The sequence below is a fragment of the Cryptomeria japonica genome, chromosome 2, assembly GCF_030272615.1.
Source record: "Cryptomeria japonica chromosome 2, Sugi_1.0, whole genome shotgun sequence".
NCBI lineage: Eukaryota > Viridiplantae > Streptophyta > Pinopsida > Cupressales > Cupressaceae > Cryptomeria > Cryptomeria japonica.
Genome location: NC_081406.1, coordinates 457,296,057 through 457,315,100, shown reverse-complemented (window position 1 = coordinate 457,315,100; position 19,044 = coordinate 457,296,057). Strand labels below are relative to the sequence as shown.

General features: G+C 36.1%; 1 protein-coding gene across 1 annotated transcript; it reads left to right on the top strand.

Moving 5' to 3' along the window:
• Window positions 1-247: 247 nt before the first annotated feature.
• Window positions 248-11,930, top strand: LOC131873737 (ATPase family AAA domain-containing protein At1g05910-like). Its single transcript, XM_059216923.1, has 11 exons — window positions 248-373; window positions 7,276-7,326; window positions 7,442-7,546; window positions 7,655-9,451; window positions 9,585-9,773; window positions 9,926-10,068; window positions 10,343-10,588; window positions 10,695-10,881; window positions 10,989-11,054; window positions 11,170-11,413; window positions 11,521-11,930. The coding sequence occupies exons 1-11, from the start codon at window positions 248-250 to the stop codon at window positions 11,928-11,930; spliced, it is 3,564 nt and encodes a 1,187-aa protein (XP_059072906.1).
• Window positions 11,931-19,044: the final 7,114 nt, after the last annotated feature.

Below are 19,044 nucleotides of genomic sequence, written 5' to 3'. Positions count from 1 at the left end.
AAAAAAACAAAGAAGAAGAAAGAGTCGCTGTCTTAACAACAAAAAAACAAAGAAGAAGAAAGAGTCGCTGTCTGCAGATCGCTGTCTGCAGCTGCTTTGTTTTGTATGAGCTATGGATGGAAAAGCGTCAACCTCCCCTTCGCCCGCAAAACGCAGTGGAGAGTCAAAGAAACAGAAACAGAAGGAGAAGAAGAATTCGCAAAAGAGAGCCCTGCGCAAGAGGCAGAATCTCAACCACAGCCTGCAGATGTATCATGACAAGCATAAGCACGAGCATAGTCCCAAGCTCAAGAAAAGGTGCCTTGTATCGGCGTCCCGCCTCGCCGAAATGCTGCAGCCCACACCTAATCTACGCAATGCAGCTTATTTAAGTGTAAGTCAATCTCTTACAATGCGTCTCTGTTTTAATTTTTGCAATGGCTTAGGTTTTGTTATGGAACATAACTGATGTCTTATTTATAAATTTGGAGCGGGTAGGGTTGTATAGTTCAAAGCAACATAAGGTAAATGGAAAAAACAAATCATCTAGTGGAAAATGCTTGCATGAGTGTACTCTCATACATCAAAATGGTGTCTTGTTTGGTGGTGATCTAGTATAGGAGTTGTCCTAATTTTCTTTTTATATGTCTATGAAGTTATCTGATTGTCCATGAACTTGAAGTTTGGAAGATATATAACTTTTTCAGCTTTACATAGGGTAGAATAATCCCCTGCTCCAGGGGCATTTGCTGTTATATTCTTAAGTCTTAACAGCTTCAGTTGATATCATAGTTAATGAACACTTATTGTAAAGACATGTCAATAACAATGCAGTGTTTGTAGCCAAATGAAGAAATAAATCATATAAATGTAAACCAAATTCTTTGTTAATGGTGGACATTATTATAATTTCTTGGATTATATTTCATGCCTGTGTGCACTTCATGTCTTATGGTACTTATGTATACTTGCTTCATGCCTTAAGTGAATTCATGTGTACACTTCATGCTTTACATGTATTCGTGCCTTATGTGTATATTCTATGTTTTGCATGGATGCTTCTTGCCTTATGTAATTCATTTGTATACTTTGTACTTTACACCTTACGTGTATTCGTGTGTATGACTCATGCCTTATGTATTCATCCGTATGCTTCATACTTGATGTATTGGATTCATTCATAAAGTGTTTCTGTATACCTTTCTCATGTATGCTTCCGCCTCTATGTGTATTGCCTCCCATGTGTTCATCCATGGATGTGCTTTGTATCTTATGCAATTGTTTCATGTACTTTTGTAATGTCCCCTTTTTATCAAATGCCCTAGTTTGCCTAAAAGTCAAATTTCCAAGGAAGTAGGAGATGGAGTAGGGTTATGTACCAACTTAGATCACCTCAATTGAGGTCCTGCAAACATGTTAGATAATCATTGAAATATAATTAAACAAAACATTGTTAGATATACTAAGTAAAACATAGATCTCATTACTAGGATTTAGGAACATTAACTTGATTATAAGATAAGCAAAACTTAATGATGGATCTCAACCATAGGGAGACTAAGACAAAGGGGTAGGTTAGGGTGCCTGAATGTTCCTCTACCCTAGGCCCAAGAGCGGATCTCTGTCCCTCTTGGCCCCATGGGACCATTCAGTCACTACCATGGGGTGGCGTACCTAGTGAGGAATCCCGTAGCCGTTCCCCTCACCATGCTACCTTTATCTTCTGCCCTATAATATGAATTCTTTAACTCCCATAGCCAATCATGATAGGGAAGTTCGGATGACCGCAGTAGGGTGTCCTGAGGATCCTTCCCTCCGAAGCCCAAGGGCAACACTCCTTGTGCCCCCTTGGCCTCATGGAACCATTCAGTCACCACCATGAGGTGGCGTACTTCGGAGAGGACCTCACCACCGTTTCCCCTCCTTGTATCTTTATTTCTTAATTATGGTTGACAGTATTAAACAACATATACAGATTATGCATTATTGCCTTAATTCAGTATAAGAGATTGTATGATCTCATATAAAGATTATGCATAGTTGCCCCTATTAATACACTCAAAATTATATGAACATATGATTTCTTAACTAACCCATATGCTGTTCAAAGAGTAATTCAAGTAGTCATTATCATATCGTTAACTGATATTCTTTTCATACCAGATCGCAGATAGATTATTAATATATGTTGGCTCTCGATATCTGAATTTGTCTGGCTTTTTCTGATGATGATCCGAGTCTGATTTCTTTCATCCCCCCTTTTGAATTGCTAAGACGATCTTTTTATATCCTCTTTCCATGCTAGAGAGTCATGCTCTTTGACCGCTGCCTATTCATATTTGACTTTTGCTAAGAGATGCCTTGTTTGATTGAACTGTTTCTCTTAATTAACTAATACTTTGTGAATAGGATCGTTGCACCATAGGAAAGGAAAGGTGGATCCCTTAAGGCTGATGATAATTAACAAACCCTACTGTATGTTATAGGCGATCAAAGCACATTGTTTGATTTTATAAAATTGTTAAGTCTTACTTTGTAAGACAATTTTATATTCAGATTTGCTGATAAGGGATGTCAGATCGGGGGGCATGACAGTCTACCCCTCCCAAAATTGCTTGTCCTCAAGCAATAGTAGAATGATCATGAATCCTAACCCACCTTGTACTTCTCAAATATCATCATAAGTTGTAGATTTGAATTAAGACCCACGAGTTTCCTCCTTTAATTGAAATAGTTCCAAACTAGCAAGATTTAACTTAAGACAAGTTTTCTCTCTTCTAGAGGAAAAGGATCAAGGCCATCCAATTGTACTTGGAAAACTAATTAGGTTGGCAACATGTTTGCACGTTCGTTATCTTGGTGAGTCTTTTTCTCTTGCTATTCTCATATTCTAGATTTTATGGTAATCATAGATACTCATGGAGTAGACATACATCGAACATGGAGTATGCACATGATCCATAATTACTTGACAAGGAAGCTTTGGCATCTTATGAGTTGACATATTACAATTTTTATTGAGGAAATCTTAGGAATATGAGGGCATTGGGATTGCTAGATTGGTTCCTCCACAAAGCTCCATTTGTTAATTATCCCCTTTTCTTCTGATGGGCTGCTCTTAAGACCTCCTTTGTCGTATCTTATTTTCTTGTTCAAGCTACCCTCTACTTCTTCATCTGATGTTGTCCCTATTATACGTAGCTGGCTTTTCTTCCCGCATATGTGTCCTAGTTCCCACTTCTCTTTGCACTTGTAGCACAAGTGTTTACTTTTAAGGCCCCTTCAAGTGCAATTATGTCCAGGCCCCCATACCTCTTTACATTTAAAGCATAACTTTTCTTCTTGGGTTTCATCTTGTTTACAAGTGTGTCCCTGTTCCCATTTCTTCTTGCAATCAAAACATAGGCCTTTCTTCCTTAGTTCTTCTCGTTCGTCATGGGAGAGGTAAATATTCTTGTTCTTGTCCTTTTCATAGAAGTGCTTATCTCTTGATGTTGTCCTTTTAGAATGATCCCACCCCTTGGTTTGAGCGGCCTCCAACCAAGTAGCTTTAAGGATTGCTTCTTGGAGAGTAGATGGATCAAAAGCACTCACTAGTCCTCGGGTTGCACCGGTTAGTCCTTCTATGAATAGATAGATGAGTCTTTCTTAGATATTCTAGAGACCATAAGTGCTAATCTTTGAAATTCTGAGATATATTCCTCAAGAGTTCCTCTTTGTCTTATCCTCGTGAATTCCTTGTAATATTTTTAGGGATGGGTGTGGTCAAATCTCTCGATAAGTCTTCTCTTGAAGGAATCATAGGTCCTAACATTCTTGTGATCTTGTGTAATTAGGCCATATGATGCCACCATTCATGTGCTGTTCCTTTTAGGTGTAGTACGGCAAATGTGATAACATCCCTTTCGGTCATAGGATAAAGGGTGAGGCGAGTCTCTAATTTTTGAATCCATGAATGAGCTGAGATTTTCCTGGATCCATCGAAGTTGGTAATGGTCATTTTCCCCACTTTGTTTTGTATCTCCAAGTTAGGCTGTGTCCTCCTTTTCCTATAGTTTCTCCTTGCATCAGCCTCACAAAATTCAGAGAAGGGAATGCTTCTTTTAATTTCAGGTTCTAATCTTGCGTATTATGCAGCAAGTTCCCTCATGCCAGGGATATGGGTTTCTTCACTACCTCTGGATGGCTCTTCCCTAAATAGAAAAGGTGATGCATTTGTTCTACGGGTGGACTCCCGGGTGGTCCTATTATTATTCTCTGGTTGACTTGGAGATCTTTCCCTTTCATTCCCTGGATTTGTCCTAAGATTGCCTATGGTGGTTGTTATGTTTTGTAGGGCCTGAGTAGTTTGCTCCATAAAGGATCTAAACTCATGTTCCATGGCTATTGTAGCTTTCCTTTTTTCTCTCTCTAGAGCCCTTAAGGTTCGTTGGCTTAATTGCATCGATTAATTCCCTCAGGCTGGCAGGAACATGCTCTGATACCACTTGTAATGTCCCCTTTTTATCAAATGCCCTAGTTTGCCTAAAAGTCAAATTTCCAAGGAAGTAGGAGATGGAGTAGGGTTATGTACCAACTTAGATCACCTCAATTGAGGTCCTGCAAACATGTTAGATAATCATTGAAATATAATTAAACAAAACATTGTTAGATATACTAAGTAAAACATAGATCTCATTACTAGGATTTAGGAACATTAACCTGATTGTAAGATAAGCAAAACTTAATGATGGATCTCAACCATAGGGAGACTAAGACAAAGGGGTAGGTTAGGGTGCCTGAATGTTCCTCTACCCTAGGCCCAAGAGCAGATCTCTGTCCCTCTTGGCCCCATGAGACCATTCAGTCACTACCATGGGGTGGTGTACCTAGTGAGGAATCCCGTAGCCATTCCCCTCACCATGCTACCTTTATCTTCTGCCCTATAATATGAATTCTTTAACTCCCATAGCCAATCATGATAGGGAAGTTCGGATGACCGCAGTAGGGTGTCCTGAGGATCCTTCCCTCCGAAGCCCAAGGGCAACACTCCTTGTGCCCCCTTGGCCTCATGGAACCATTCAGTCACCACCATGAGGTGGCGTACTTCGGAGAGGACCTCACCACCGTTTCCCCTCGTTGTATCTTTATTTCTTAATTATGGTTGACAGTATTAAACAACATATACAGATTATGCATTATTGCCTTAATTCAGTATAAGAGATTGTATGATCACATATAAAGATTATGCATAGTTGCCCCTATTAATACGCTCAAAATTATATGAACATATGATTTCTTAACCAACCCATATGCTGTTCAAAGAGTAATTCAAGTAGTCATTATCATATTGTTAACTGATATTCTTTTCATACCAGATCGTAGATAGATTATTAATATATGTTGGCTCTCGATAGCTTAATTTGTCTGGCTTTTTCCGATGATGATCTGAGTCTGATTTCTTTCATCCCCCCTTTTGAATTGCTAAGACGATCTTTTTATATCCTCTTTCCATGCTAGAGAGTCATGCTCTTTGACCGCTGCCTATTCATATTTGACTTTTGCTAAGAGATGCCTTGTTTGATTGAACTGTTTCTCTTAATTAACTAATAGTTTGTGAATAGGATCGTTGCACCATAGGAAAGGAAAGGTGGATCCCTTAAGGCTGATGATAATTAACAAACCCTACTGTATGTTATAGGCGATCAAAGCACATTGTTTGATTTTATAAAATTGTTAAGTCTTACTTTGTAAGACAATTTTATATTCAGATTTGCTGATAAGGGATGTCAGATCGGGGGGCATGACAACTTTCAGCATGAATTCTTTTTGTTTTGAACGAATGCCCCTTATCTTACATGTTTCAATGTGATTGAATATGCTTAGTTATTCCATGAGTATGCTTTATGAGTACTTATAAATGGGGTGATTATTTTAAATCACCTGGGCCCTTCTTTTTGCAAACATGGGTTTCATACTCCTAATAACATGGGAAGGACAACATAGGGATTACTGAAACATGACGATGCTATGAAAATCTATAGGATGGAAGAATGTGTAAGAGTAATATAGGAAGGAAGAATGTGTAAGAGTACAATTGCTCAAACCATGAGGTGATAATATAAGAACTTGATGAGTATAGAGATTTTGCCCATAAATCGTCATAAGAGGAGAAAGGAAACATGTTGAGAATGCAGTCAGACAGATAATATTAGCCATGTTCAATTTATTCGTGATATATTTAATACCAATCTACCACCTAAGTTTACCAATACGTCAATATCCAATCATAACAATCTATATGGTTACAGACTGTACGACACGAAGGAGTGATACCAGACTTAATTAATTGAGATCTTATTCATTACCCACCTCTATTTGGTAACTATGATGTCAGTGACATTCACGCCGCCCACTGAAATTTCTCATTGACTAAACATTTTCCAATATTAATACATACTCTTTATGGATGTTAAGATTAAGCCAAGTTATTATTATTAACTTCTCATGTTGTCATCTAGATCAAACATCTTGCACATTCTCTAATTAATACAACCTCTACATTTTGGGAAATTTATCCCTCTAATTGGGGATTCAGACATATTCATCCAACAAATTATAAATCAATAAATTTAGACATATCTCATATATGTATTCCTCTCATGAACAGTATGTAATGATGGAGTAAAATCATCATTTGTGGTTTCCTTACAATAACTCCTGCAATCAGAAGTGATACTCAAAAACAGTATTTATCATTTCACAAACTGCTTATCACAAATTGTTATGTTCAAAATTTGTACCAAGCGTGACTGAACATAATCATCTGCCACGATATCAAACCCCTTTACAAATGTTATAGCGTTTTATCATCTCTCGAGCCAAGGTGTTAGGCTACAACTACCATACAAAACAACAATGTTCAGTGAACAAATTTCTAAGGGCCCCATTCTATAAGGCATAGTCAGCATGATAATCTCACAATTAAGGTGTTAGGCTACAACTACCATACTAAAGCTCTATAATTTGTTTATGTAAGTTTTAAATTGAGTCTATTTTCTTCTTTGTTTCAGTATGCTAGTGTTCTTCAGTATTTTACTTGGCAGAGATGAATATTTATGCTGATTTAAATAATAAATCATTTTTACTTTGAAAATTTTCTTCGCTTCTCATTGATCTGTGCTTTTTGGGTCATGGATACTTGAGACTTTTATTTATTACAATACATCCGTCATTCTATGCTTTTTTATGTAGATCATTGTGGATTTCTCATTTATCTGGTAAAAGCCTCTAAATTATTTTGATTTCTTTTCTCAGGTGCATAAAACTGCTGGTCCTTCGAATCAGACAGAGAGCATGAACGTGCAGGTAACCGATAGAGTTCTCAGCTGCTCTTTCCAAGAAATTTGTACTCGTTACGTTGTCAAATATGTAGGCATCTTTCATGATTAAATTTGTATGCTGAAGTTGCTTATACTGGCAGTCACATATGTCCACTCCACCTTGTTCTACAAGAAACAGGACAAATTCTGTCAATTTAGAGGATTATGAAACAGATAACATAGACACAGAGGATGCAGATCTGATGGTAGGATTTTCTCCAATCTCCATTGTTTCTGGTTTTTGTGAAGATATAACTTCTCTTGCCTAATACTTTGTTGCATAATATTTTAAGTTTGGGTATCAATGGCTGCAGAGACGAACATATCGGCCAGCTACTATTAAAGTTGAGAATAACCCTAGCCTGGATGAGCAGTCCAGTCCAATGCAAGAGAAGAGGACAAGAGATACTATATCTTTGCCACGGCGAGAAGGACTTCGGCCTCGAAAGTCAACCATCCGACATTCTTCTCAAGATTCTGAAGACCAGGAATGCACAGAGGAGGAAGATGATAGAAATAAAGGGGAGGCTGGGGATGAAGGAGAGGAAGATGAAGTTGATGAAGTTGAGGAAGAGGGTGAGGAGGGTAAAGAACAAGAAGGAAGGAGACGGTATGCTCTCCGAAATCGCACTGAGGCGAGGAGGTTTTCTCTTGAAAAAGAAGAAAACCAACGACTGCAGTCTCCACCACGAAAAGTACTGCATAAAGGAATGGGAATAAAAAATGCACGTGATGCGAGACGAGGTGGCTCAAGGGCGGAAAAACATCGTTGTGCACAAAGAGTTGATGATTCAGATGATTCTCTTCTTGTGGATGAGATGGATCAGGGTCCTGTTGGTTCGTCATCATGGATGCATGTGGGAAATACAAACTTTGGTCAGCAATGGGTTTGTGGCGGACTTGACATGCATAACGCAACTGCATGGGGTTTGAAAGTTGCAGCATCTGGATGGGGACACCAAGGTGATACGTTTGGTTATGGAGGTGTAGGTGCACAACCTGCTGAGCCTAGTTCAAAAGGTGGAGCTGACATTCAACCCTTGCAGGTTGATGAAACAGTGAGTTTTGATGATATTGGAGGGCTTTCTGACCACATTGATGCATTGAAAGAAATGGTTTTTTTCCCTCTTCTCTATCCTGATTTCTTTGCAAATTATCACATCTCTCCTCCAAGGGGAGTCTTATTGTGTGGTCCTCCGGGAACTGGAAAAACGTTGATTGCAAGGGCTTTAGCATGTGCAGCTTCCAAGGCAGGACAGAAAGTAAACTTTTACATGCGAAAGGGAGCTGATGTGCTCAGCAAGTGGGTTGGGGAAGCTGAGCGGCAGCTGAAATTACTCTTTTTGGAAGCACAAAGGAACCAACCATCCATAATATTTTTTGATGAAATAGATGGTCTTGCCCCAGTGAGGTCTAGTAAACAAGAACAAATTCACAATTCTATTGTATCTACGCTTCTTGCTCTAATGGATGGTCTAGACTCTAGAGGTCAAGTAGTGCTTATTGGAGCGACAAACAGGATTGATGCTATTGATGGAGCTCTTCGTCGGCCTGGTCGGTTTGATCGTGAATTTGTATTTTCCTTACCTGATTGTAAAGCACGAGCTGAGATATTAAAGATCCACACAAGAAAGTGGAAGAATCCTTTATCAGAGGAATTAAGAATGGAATTAGCAGCAGCTTGTATGGGGTATTGTGGTGCTGATTTAAAAGCTTTGTGCACAGAAGCTGCAATTAATGCTTTCCGTGAGAAATATCCTCAAATATACACTAGTGATGATAAGTTTGTCATAGATTTGGATTCTGTGAAAGTAGAGAAGCATGATTTCTTGGAAGCTATGTCTACTATTACTCCTGCTGCCCATAGAGGTGCAACAGTACAGTCAAGGCCATTGTCCCCAGTAATAGCTCCATGCTTACAAGGACAACTAAAAATAATCAGTGATTATATTTCTGACATCTTCTACGTAGTGGCCAAGGGTGATAAAAAAGATTCGCTGAATGACAGTTCTCGCCATCTTGCCAAGTTACTTGGATTTCCCTATGGTTCTTCCATTCCATTTGTTTACAGACCAAGACTTCTACTTTGTGGGAAGGAGGGTGCTGGCTTGGTACGGTTAGAAATTGCTTTCATAGATGTTTACACATCTATAACATGAGTCTGTTTTTTAAAACTTTTGAATTGGCTGGCTTCTAATCTAGCTACATTTCTGAATGATGCTATATTTCTACTTTTCTTGCCAGGATCACATTGGCCCTGCAGTTTTACACGAATTAGAGAGGTTCCCTGTGCATTGTCTTGGGCTTCCATCACTTTTGTCCGACCCAAGTGCACGGACCCCTGAGGAAGCACTAGTACACATTGTGGGAGAAGCAAGGAGGACTACTCCTTCTATCTTGTATCTGCCTCAACTTCAACTTTGGTGGGAGACGGTGTGTATATCATTACATTAGTACACTTATACTTTTAAAGCTCTACGCCTTTGGGATTTCCTGTGATATATTTGAAATCGCTTTGTTTTTATTGCTAGAGCTTCCTAAAATGACTATATATCTGATTTTGTTTGTTTCACTGAGCTTCATAGGCCCATGATCAGCTAAGAGCTGTTCTACTATCTATACTGGAAGAATTGCCATCAGACCTTCCTTTATTACTTCTTGCAACCTCCTCTGTACCCTCTGATGAATTGGATGGAGAAGCTGCATCCTTGTTTGGTCGTCACTATATGTATGTATCAAGGACATCATTGTCTTAGTTTTTGTATTTTTTCTGCTTAGTTTGTTCAAGATTATGCTAAGGCATGTGAATCCATTCTGTATAGCATTGAGTACCAGGTACCTCGTTAGCTTCCGGCTCTGTATAAATTGAATTTGTCATTGAATTGAGTGTACATGAATTCGATGGTATCTGGTACACCTTGAATGCATTGCAAATTTTATTTTGGTTTAGTATAATAGAAGTAAAATCCTGAATGGATTACATTCTTTTGCTTTATGTGCAGTTACCAAGTAGAAAAACCAAGTTCAGATGACAGGTGTAGATTCATCTCGCAACTGGTTGATGCTGTTCTTACTATCCCTGATCAACAAGTAGTAGTTACTCCTAAAAAGAATGTTTCTAATCCTGAACTTCCAAAGGTACCAAAAGCAGCAAGAGGACCAAGTGAAACTGAGCTACGTGCCAAGGTAGAAGCAGAGGAGCATGCTATTCGACGACTCCGAATGTGTCTTCGGGATGTCTGCAGCAGGTTTTGTAGTGATGCATCAATCATTATTTGATTCATTTGTTGAGGATGTGTTTACCAAGTGAAAATTAATTTTGAGTGCTTATATGTATCCACATACAATGTGCAGACTTCTGTATGAAAAACGGTTCAGTGTCTTCCATTACCCTGTCATGGATGAAGACGCTCCTGACTATTATGCAATAGTTCAAAATCCAATGGATATCACTACTTTACTGCAGCGAGTAGATAATCGACGTTACTTGACATGCTCAGCATTCCTGCAAGATGTGGAACTAATTCCAGCCAATGCAAAAGTAAGCATGATTGGACATGCCTATGATCCTATCAGCTTTATGGGGTTGAACAAAAATTTGTTTTCCATTCATTCCTGATAATAACTATCATTAGTTTTGCATAACAGGCATATAATGGTGATGACTACAATGGAGCTCGAATTGTCAGCAGAGCATATGCACTAAGGGATGCGGTATGGTTAAATATGCTAATAATAGAGACATACAGTAATCGAAGTTCAAATGTTTTATGTCAAGTAGTAAGCATTTATTGTTCACTTTGCTAATCCTTGTCTTACGCATAATCAGATTCTTGGCATGCTTTCCCAAATGGATCCTGCACTAGTTGCCTTTTGTGATAAAATTGCTGCTCAGGGTGGGCCAACTCGTTTGTCAGAGGATTCAACTACAAATTTTCCTTCGAATCCTGTTGCTCAACCAGTTCATATTACAAGAGCAAGTGAATGCTTACGCAACGTTCAGCCTGATATGAATGTATCTCAAAGTTACGAGGTCTTGAAGCGCTCAAAGCAGAATAGTGATCCTGATCAAGGTGGAATTATGCTTTGCACCATGCCACCTGTAATCCTTTTTTATTTTGGATATTTAGAATTAGAAGCACAATTGTATTGAAATTCTCAGAATGTGTTTTTTCTACAGGTAAAGTTGTGGCTGGGGACTCTGATCCATTTGCTGAGGACAGATCACAACCCATGGAGATTGATACTCCTGGGCAGAATACTCTAAAAACAAAATGCCTTCATGGTAGTGTGACAAATGAGGCATTTAAAGGTGTGCAGCAATGTGAGGCAAATAATCAAGAAGAAATAATGAATCAACCGGAACACAAATCCTCTTCCAAAGTGCCAATAAGCAATCACTTGGCAGTACAGATTGAATCAATAGAAGATAATTTTGTGAAATGTACCGAAGGTTATGGAATCTCAGAACTTGAAAGACTTTATGCTCTAATTTGTCGAAGGGTGATATCCTTAGCAGATGCAAACAAACCTACAATTATTAAATTCTTGAAGGACTTCTCATCTGATGAAAGCAATTTTCATAGATAGTTTTGTAACCGAATGTCCTATGAAGTGTTTTTGGGGCTCTAATTTGTCGAGGGGTGATATCATTGAAAGATGTGGACAAAACTATGATTTTTAAATTTTTGAAGGACTTCTCATCCGATGAAAGAAATTTTTAAAGAGAGTTTTGTAACGGAATGTCCTATGAACTGCTATGTAACCAGAAACGTGACGGGAGAACTTCGTTTCGCGTTTTCCCCGTCGCGAACGGCGGTTTCCAAACTGCTGTCTCACAGTCAGAGAAATTTAAAGGAGTGAATTTTGCAGTGAAGACCTTAATCCTGCTACAGGGGAAATAAGAAAAGATATCATTAATATTGTGACATATGCACAGGAAATCTTGGTAATACATAGGTTTCAGTGAGAATATGCTCACTTTGTAAACAGATTTCTTCATGATATTGTTCTCTTTCAGGTTGAATAAATTGATTTTTTGTTGTTGTCTCCATGGATGAGTGTGCATTGCTTTCAAATTGATATGTCAAGGACATTGATATTGGTCTTCTTAGTCTTTCTGAGTTGCATTTTCCATTTACTGTCTTCATTCAAGGAATGGATTAATCTGGTCTAAATGGAATATGGAGTAATGTATGTTCATCTTTGGATTTCTCGGAAGAATTGCAGAAAGTGTCTATTGGTGGGAGTGTTTCTATAATGTAATAATACAAAGGCGCCCCTTGGATGTGAATTTGTAGTGTCATGATGAGTCTCTGCATGGTTTGGTATTTGACTTTGTTGCTCGGATGAAGCACTGATCTGAGTAGTTATTTGTTCAAAGGTCTAAGCATTCATTGGAATTCAAAGATGAATCATTTGAACACTTTATTTTCAGTTATGTTCTTTGCTTTGTTAGCTTAGGATTCTCCATGTTCTTTGATTTAAGAAGTGAGATAGTCAAGAACACTGTCAGTTTGAGAAAATCTTGCATATTATTTTATATCTGCTTCTTGTTGCTGAATAATATATCATTTTTGATAAGGGATACCTTTAGGTCTAGCAGAGCCTAAAGAGCAAAAGGTGTCAACCTTTGGGTTGAGTTTTGTTCATTGGCCAAACTAACATTTAAAATCAAGAATAAGTAATCGCAAAGCTTTAGGTTTTAATGGGTGCAATTTTGGAAAAAAAACGTCAGCACACTCGACTTGTGACTACACAAGACTAATGGTTGTGTAAGCGCAACTAGGCATTCTACTACTATTGGAATTAGTATGACCAAAAATGTTCCAAACAAATTACAATGTAATATTGAAAGAATTTTATTAAGATGAGAGTAATAATATTAAAAATCACAGCTGTGAAAAATTTAAGATCTTTTTGAAATGCTGCATGTTTGATGTTTGTGGTTTGTGATTTGAACTGCTCGATTAAAAAATCTCTGTTTAATGCCTTTAGTACATCTTTAATTAGTGAACATTGACCAGCCAAAAAAAATAGATTGGTTCAATGGTGGATAAATGAATCGCACCATTTAGATATACTTCATCAACCTAATATGGTCCTAACCACCTTATTTGCATCTTGATCTTATGATCCTTATATTGTGAGTCATAAAGGAGAGTCCATTCACCTTTTTGTAACATTTTTGTCTTGATAAAGAGGTCTTTCCACTTAATTTAATATTTTCTCACTATCTCAATATGATGGAAGGTTTCTCTTAAGATAAAATCAAGAGCATTAAGTTGCATCATTCTCTTTTTTTGGGCTGCTAATAAGTCCATAATGAATTAAAGTTTTTACCTTAATGTATTGTGTTCAAACTCAATTGGAAGGAAATATTTTATCTCATAAACTATTTCATATGGTGTAAACAAGTTGTAGTCTTAGTAACAATCTATCAAAGAAATTGGCCTATGCCATATTTAAGTACCTTAGTAATAAACTATCAAAGCCTCTTTGATATAAAATATCACCAAGGATAGTGAAGTATGGTGTACATTGGAGGAAAGTTTTGTGTTATTTATGTGAAAGGTTAGGTGGTGAAGTTTGACCATGGTGGTAAGCGTAAATATCATGATACTAGGGCGAATAAGGACCAATAAGCTGTCATATAAGTTCAAAATTAGGGACATTGTGTGGGTATTAATAATTTCTCAACAAGAACTTAGAATGTCGACTATTCTATGGCATATCCAAGACACATTCAATTATGGCTATAGTATCATCAACTAGATTGTTTTTCCAACTAGATCTGCAAGAAATTATTCTTGAAACTATTTGCCATGTATTTGTAGGTGATCAATTCATCATATTTTGTTTGATATTCATCATTAACCTTTTTCACTATTAGTTTAGAATAACCATGAACAAGGATGTGTTGGATATTCCATTGAATTGTTATATTAAGACCAACAAGAAAAGCTTCATATTCAACAACATGGTTTGCACATGGAAAGCTAAATCTAAATGCTTTCAACATGGAATTTCCTTGAGTATAAACAAGATTCAAACGCTTGCTCCATGACTAGTACAAGAACAATCGAGACATAAATTCTATATAGAGGGCTCTTCAATAGTAAAGATAGATTCATCAAGATTATCTATAGCGAATGGATGATTATCTATAAGAGGTGCCTTAAATGATTGATCCATAGAAACCTATGCTTTAATTTCTTTTTTATCTTAAAACTTACTGTCAAATTCACCTAACAACGTTACCCTCTTAGCCATATTAATTGTAAGAGAATTTTTGAATAAGAGGCATTTGAATGGATCCAATTAATAAATGAGATTTGCTTGGTGGCTAAGCATGTAATGTCACAATTTTTGTGTACAAAAAAGACTACTAAACATTACCGTTCCATAGAAATATAGGAAAGCTCATTTTTCATGAGTGTTTGATTGATAATAGATTGTTTTCTCACAATCTTGTTTATCATTTTGTGCTAAGAGTGCGCCCAAGGAGACTAATATAGTTGATATGTAGAAGTATGTGATTATTTTAATAGGAGACATAAGAACCGTTGGTGATGCAATATAGTCTTTGATATGATTAAAATATTCTCAGTAGGATTCATTCCATTGAAACCCACCATTTTTCTTGAGAAGGTGGGGAAATGGTTGACATTTGTAAAAAGTTGTGCTATTAATCTTCATATGGCTAGTAGCTTTCCTTGAAGTCAATTATATTATTTTAAAATTTTAAAGGGGTGGCATATCCATGATAGTTGCAAACTTAGAAATATAAACATCTATATATCATTGAGATATAATAAAGATCAAGATTTTTTTGATGTTATACCAAAAATAAATTTCTTGGAACTAATATATATATATATATATATATATATATATATATATATATATATATATATATATATATATATATATATATATATATATATATATATATATATATATATATATATATATATATATAAGGATTCAAATATAAATTCAAGGACATGAGTGGTATTCTCTTATTTTCTATTTTCCCATTTGAAATATCGTCTAAATAAACTTCCACAATTTCTATGGAGCATGTCATGAAATGTAACTATCATTGCCCTCTGATAAGTAGGTCCCACATTTATCCATCTAAAGGTGTCACTTGATAGAAAAAGATACCTCAGGGGAATTATGAAAGAAATTTTGTGTTGGTCTATAATAACAATTCAAATATGATTACAACTCAAAAAACTATCCACAAGTGATAGCATTTTATAACTAGCTTCGAGATCAATAATTATGCCAATGTTGGAAGGGTGAAAATCATCTTTTGGGCAAGATGCAATAACATATTTGAAGGCTATACATATGCATATTCCTTTTATCTTTTTTGACATGAATTATAATGGATATCCATTCAAGATAGTCAATTGGGAGTATGAAGTTAACATTTAAAAGTTTTTGTAGTTCTTCTTTGACTAGTAGGGCAATTTTAGGATGCATCTAATGTAGTTTTCCTTAATTGAAACTTAGCATTAAAAAAACCATGCATGGAGGTGAACCAAAATAGAAGGGTCCAATCCAAACATGTTAGCATAGGACCAATAAAAATATATGAACTGTGCTTTGCAAAATTGATGACACTCTGTGTTCTTTTGGAGGATTTTAAGATGCAAATATATAGATTATTTTTTATCCCCAAATTTTTATGAATACTAAGAGGTGGGGGGGGGGGGGGGGGGGGTGAATTACTATGCCCAAACTTTTAACAAAACTCTTAAACAATTTTACTGCAGACTAGTATAGTAGTTTAAACAATAAACCGATTAAAACACAAACAAGCCAAATAGAAAATAGAGAATTCACCCACATAAGCACAATCACCATAACACAAGATATTTTGACGTGGAAACCCAAATGGGAAAAACCACGGTGAGTAAAACTCACAAGTCAACTATTTGCAGAATAGTAACCAGACCGGTTAAGGTCAGATCGGTTAAGGTCAGACTGGTTAAGGCCTTACAATTTTCTTCATCAGAGCAGATCTTGTTAGGAATCCAGATCTCTGTTAGGAGATAAATCCTGTTAAAGACTACCTTGTTAAAGGATTTCAGATTCACAACTGTGAACCACCTTGTTAGAGAATTTACAAAAGGTTTGACTGAGCCTACCCGGTTAAGGATTTTAGACTTGTCGAAGAGATTAGTAATCAACAAGTGAATGATCTAGACAATAACATAGAATGCTTGATTAGATCCTTGACAACTCTTTGTTAATGCATTGCAACATTACTTTAGTCTTCTATCCTTTTCATGTTCAATCTTTATCGCACGATGCTTCTATAACAACTCCACTTCTTCAACATACATACACACATACATTCATTCCTATAAAAACCCTAGACATGATGTCCTTAAATAGGAAGCTGATTTCATGTCGGTCCAATGAGATTGGATTACAATTTCCTAGGTTCAAAGCATCTAGACACATTTGGTAACACGACACAGAAGCATTGCCAAAGTGTCGGTGGATGATAACTCATCACACTCTACCATTTTACTTCTTAAGCACAATATACCGATAAACAAAGACTGGTAAACTGGAACATAGTGTTCTGATAAAAAATATTGACTGCCGCTAGGGGTCCTTGTTCCGCTTGAGGGCTTCATACCGCTTGAGGTCTTCAGTCATGCTTTGACCGGAAAGCATTTTATGCAAAACATCGATAGTCTTCTACAAACAAAGACTATTCATTCAATGGCATATAATACCGGTGTGAACAATACAACACATATTACCGGTGGAGATTAACTCATACATAAAATAAGTGTGTGTCCATAAATGACAATCACAACTAAACATCATCAAAATACCAACAAATTTATGTCTTTTTTATTTTCAATCAAGATTGCTAAGTGATATTTTCATTGTGGAAGTGCTAGGGGAAGATTGGATTCCTCATGTAATAAGGCCTCTAAGAATTTTTTATCACTAAACAAATCTTTATTTTCATCTTTTCTATGTTTGATAGCACATTAGAGAGGGTTTCTCTAGGGGATTTAAAAAAAAAAAAGTACGACTAAGGAACTCTTCCTCTTTCCCAAAATAGATAGTGGTATCAAGATTGATTTCAAATCATTTTATATGATCTCTCATTTTAATACCATTGCAGAGTTCCAAGAATTTGACAATTATCTCATTATCTTGAAATGTTTTTAAAGGCATGAGGTTTTGCTAGTCTCAATTAATAAATGACGCATATATAAGTTTTGTGGAAGAGATTGGTGATATATAAAAAATTGAAAGAGGCAAGATGGTCATCCCATGGTATTTTCAATATTGTCAAAGGTTTCCTTTGTATTCATAGAAGTTACACGGTGTACATTATTTTTCTAATTAAGTAGCATGCATCCTAATCAATGACGGTGAACATTGTATTGTACTTGAATCAATTCAAGAATATCTTACTCATGTCAACCTAATTTTTACAATTCATGTTTTCACATATATGTGTAGACATCTAGAATTGCCTTAACGCCCGTGAATGCCACTTTTACTAATTTTTCCTCTTAACTAATTAAATAATTTAAAAAATATTTAATTCATCCAACTTTATTTTCCTATTCTAAATTTAAAAATTAAAATTCCCTCTCTTCTCATAATTAAATATTTTTTAATTATTTAATCATCTTATTTTATTGTAATATTAATTGGATATTTTTATTATTTAATTAACCCCCTCATCCCATTTAATTAAATAATCTATAATTAAATATCTCTTCCTATCAATTTCTCACAATTAAACAATTATTCCAAATTATTTAATTTACCGGTTTATTTAATTGTCCATCCCTTTTCAAAAATCAATTTCTTCCAAAATAGATAAAATATTTATTTTAATTATTTCTCCTACAACATATGTTTAAAATGGCTAATTATTCCCTCCCATTAACTACCACCGACTTCCACTTCAACTCATAATCACCTTTTTTTGATCGAGCCAATTAATCTACCTCACTCCCAATCAATTCAGATAATAGCCTAGTCATCTATCCCAATACATCAATCAAGCCAATTGGCTAATCAGTCAGTCTGACTCACATGAGAAATCAACTCTCAATCAAATTGTCTCAACAATCCTCAGCCATTGATAATTCCGTTGCTATTTTAATGTGAATTGTTGATCAATATCATGAAATCTATAAAAGAAAACCTAATTATCATTCATCAATAATCATAGTCTTCAAATTTTTTTGTTATCATGTTGTAGGAAAAGTTTGACGATTTTGAGAGCCATCACATACAACACAAAAAGAAGGAGAGCAATGGAAGTCTCTTTCATGAATTTGACATTGGGTTTACTTTGTTATTGATTTTTATTTTTTACTCTTACATTGATCGCGATTGAGAATTTAGTAGTTGATTTGAGTTTGTGGTTTCTCGTTTGATCTATTACATGTTTCACATTTTATATTCGTTACATTTGATGAACCTGATGTGAAATCATGCATTAATTAAATCTATTTTGTGGGTTTTTAAATCTTACAAGTTGCAAGTTTTATGTGCTGCATTCATGGAATCTTCACTACATTTGCTTTAATTGGTAATGCAATTGCAGGTTGCTATGCCACATTCACATAAAATAGTGACGTGTACACAAAGGAAAGTGTCGCACACACATAAATTCACAATGGGGTGACCCCACAATACTTGG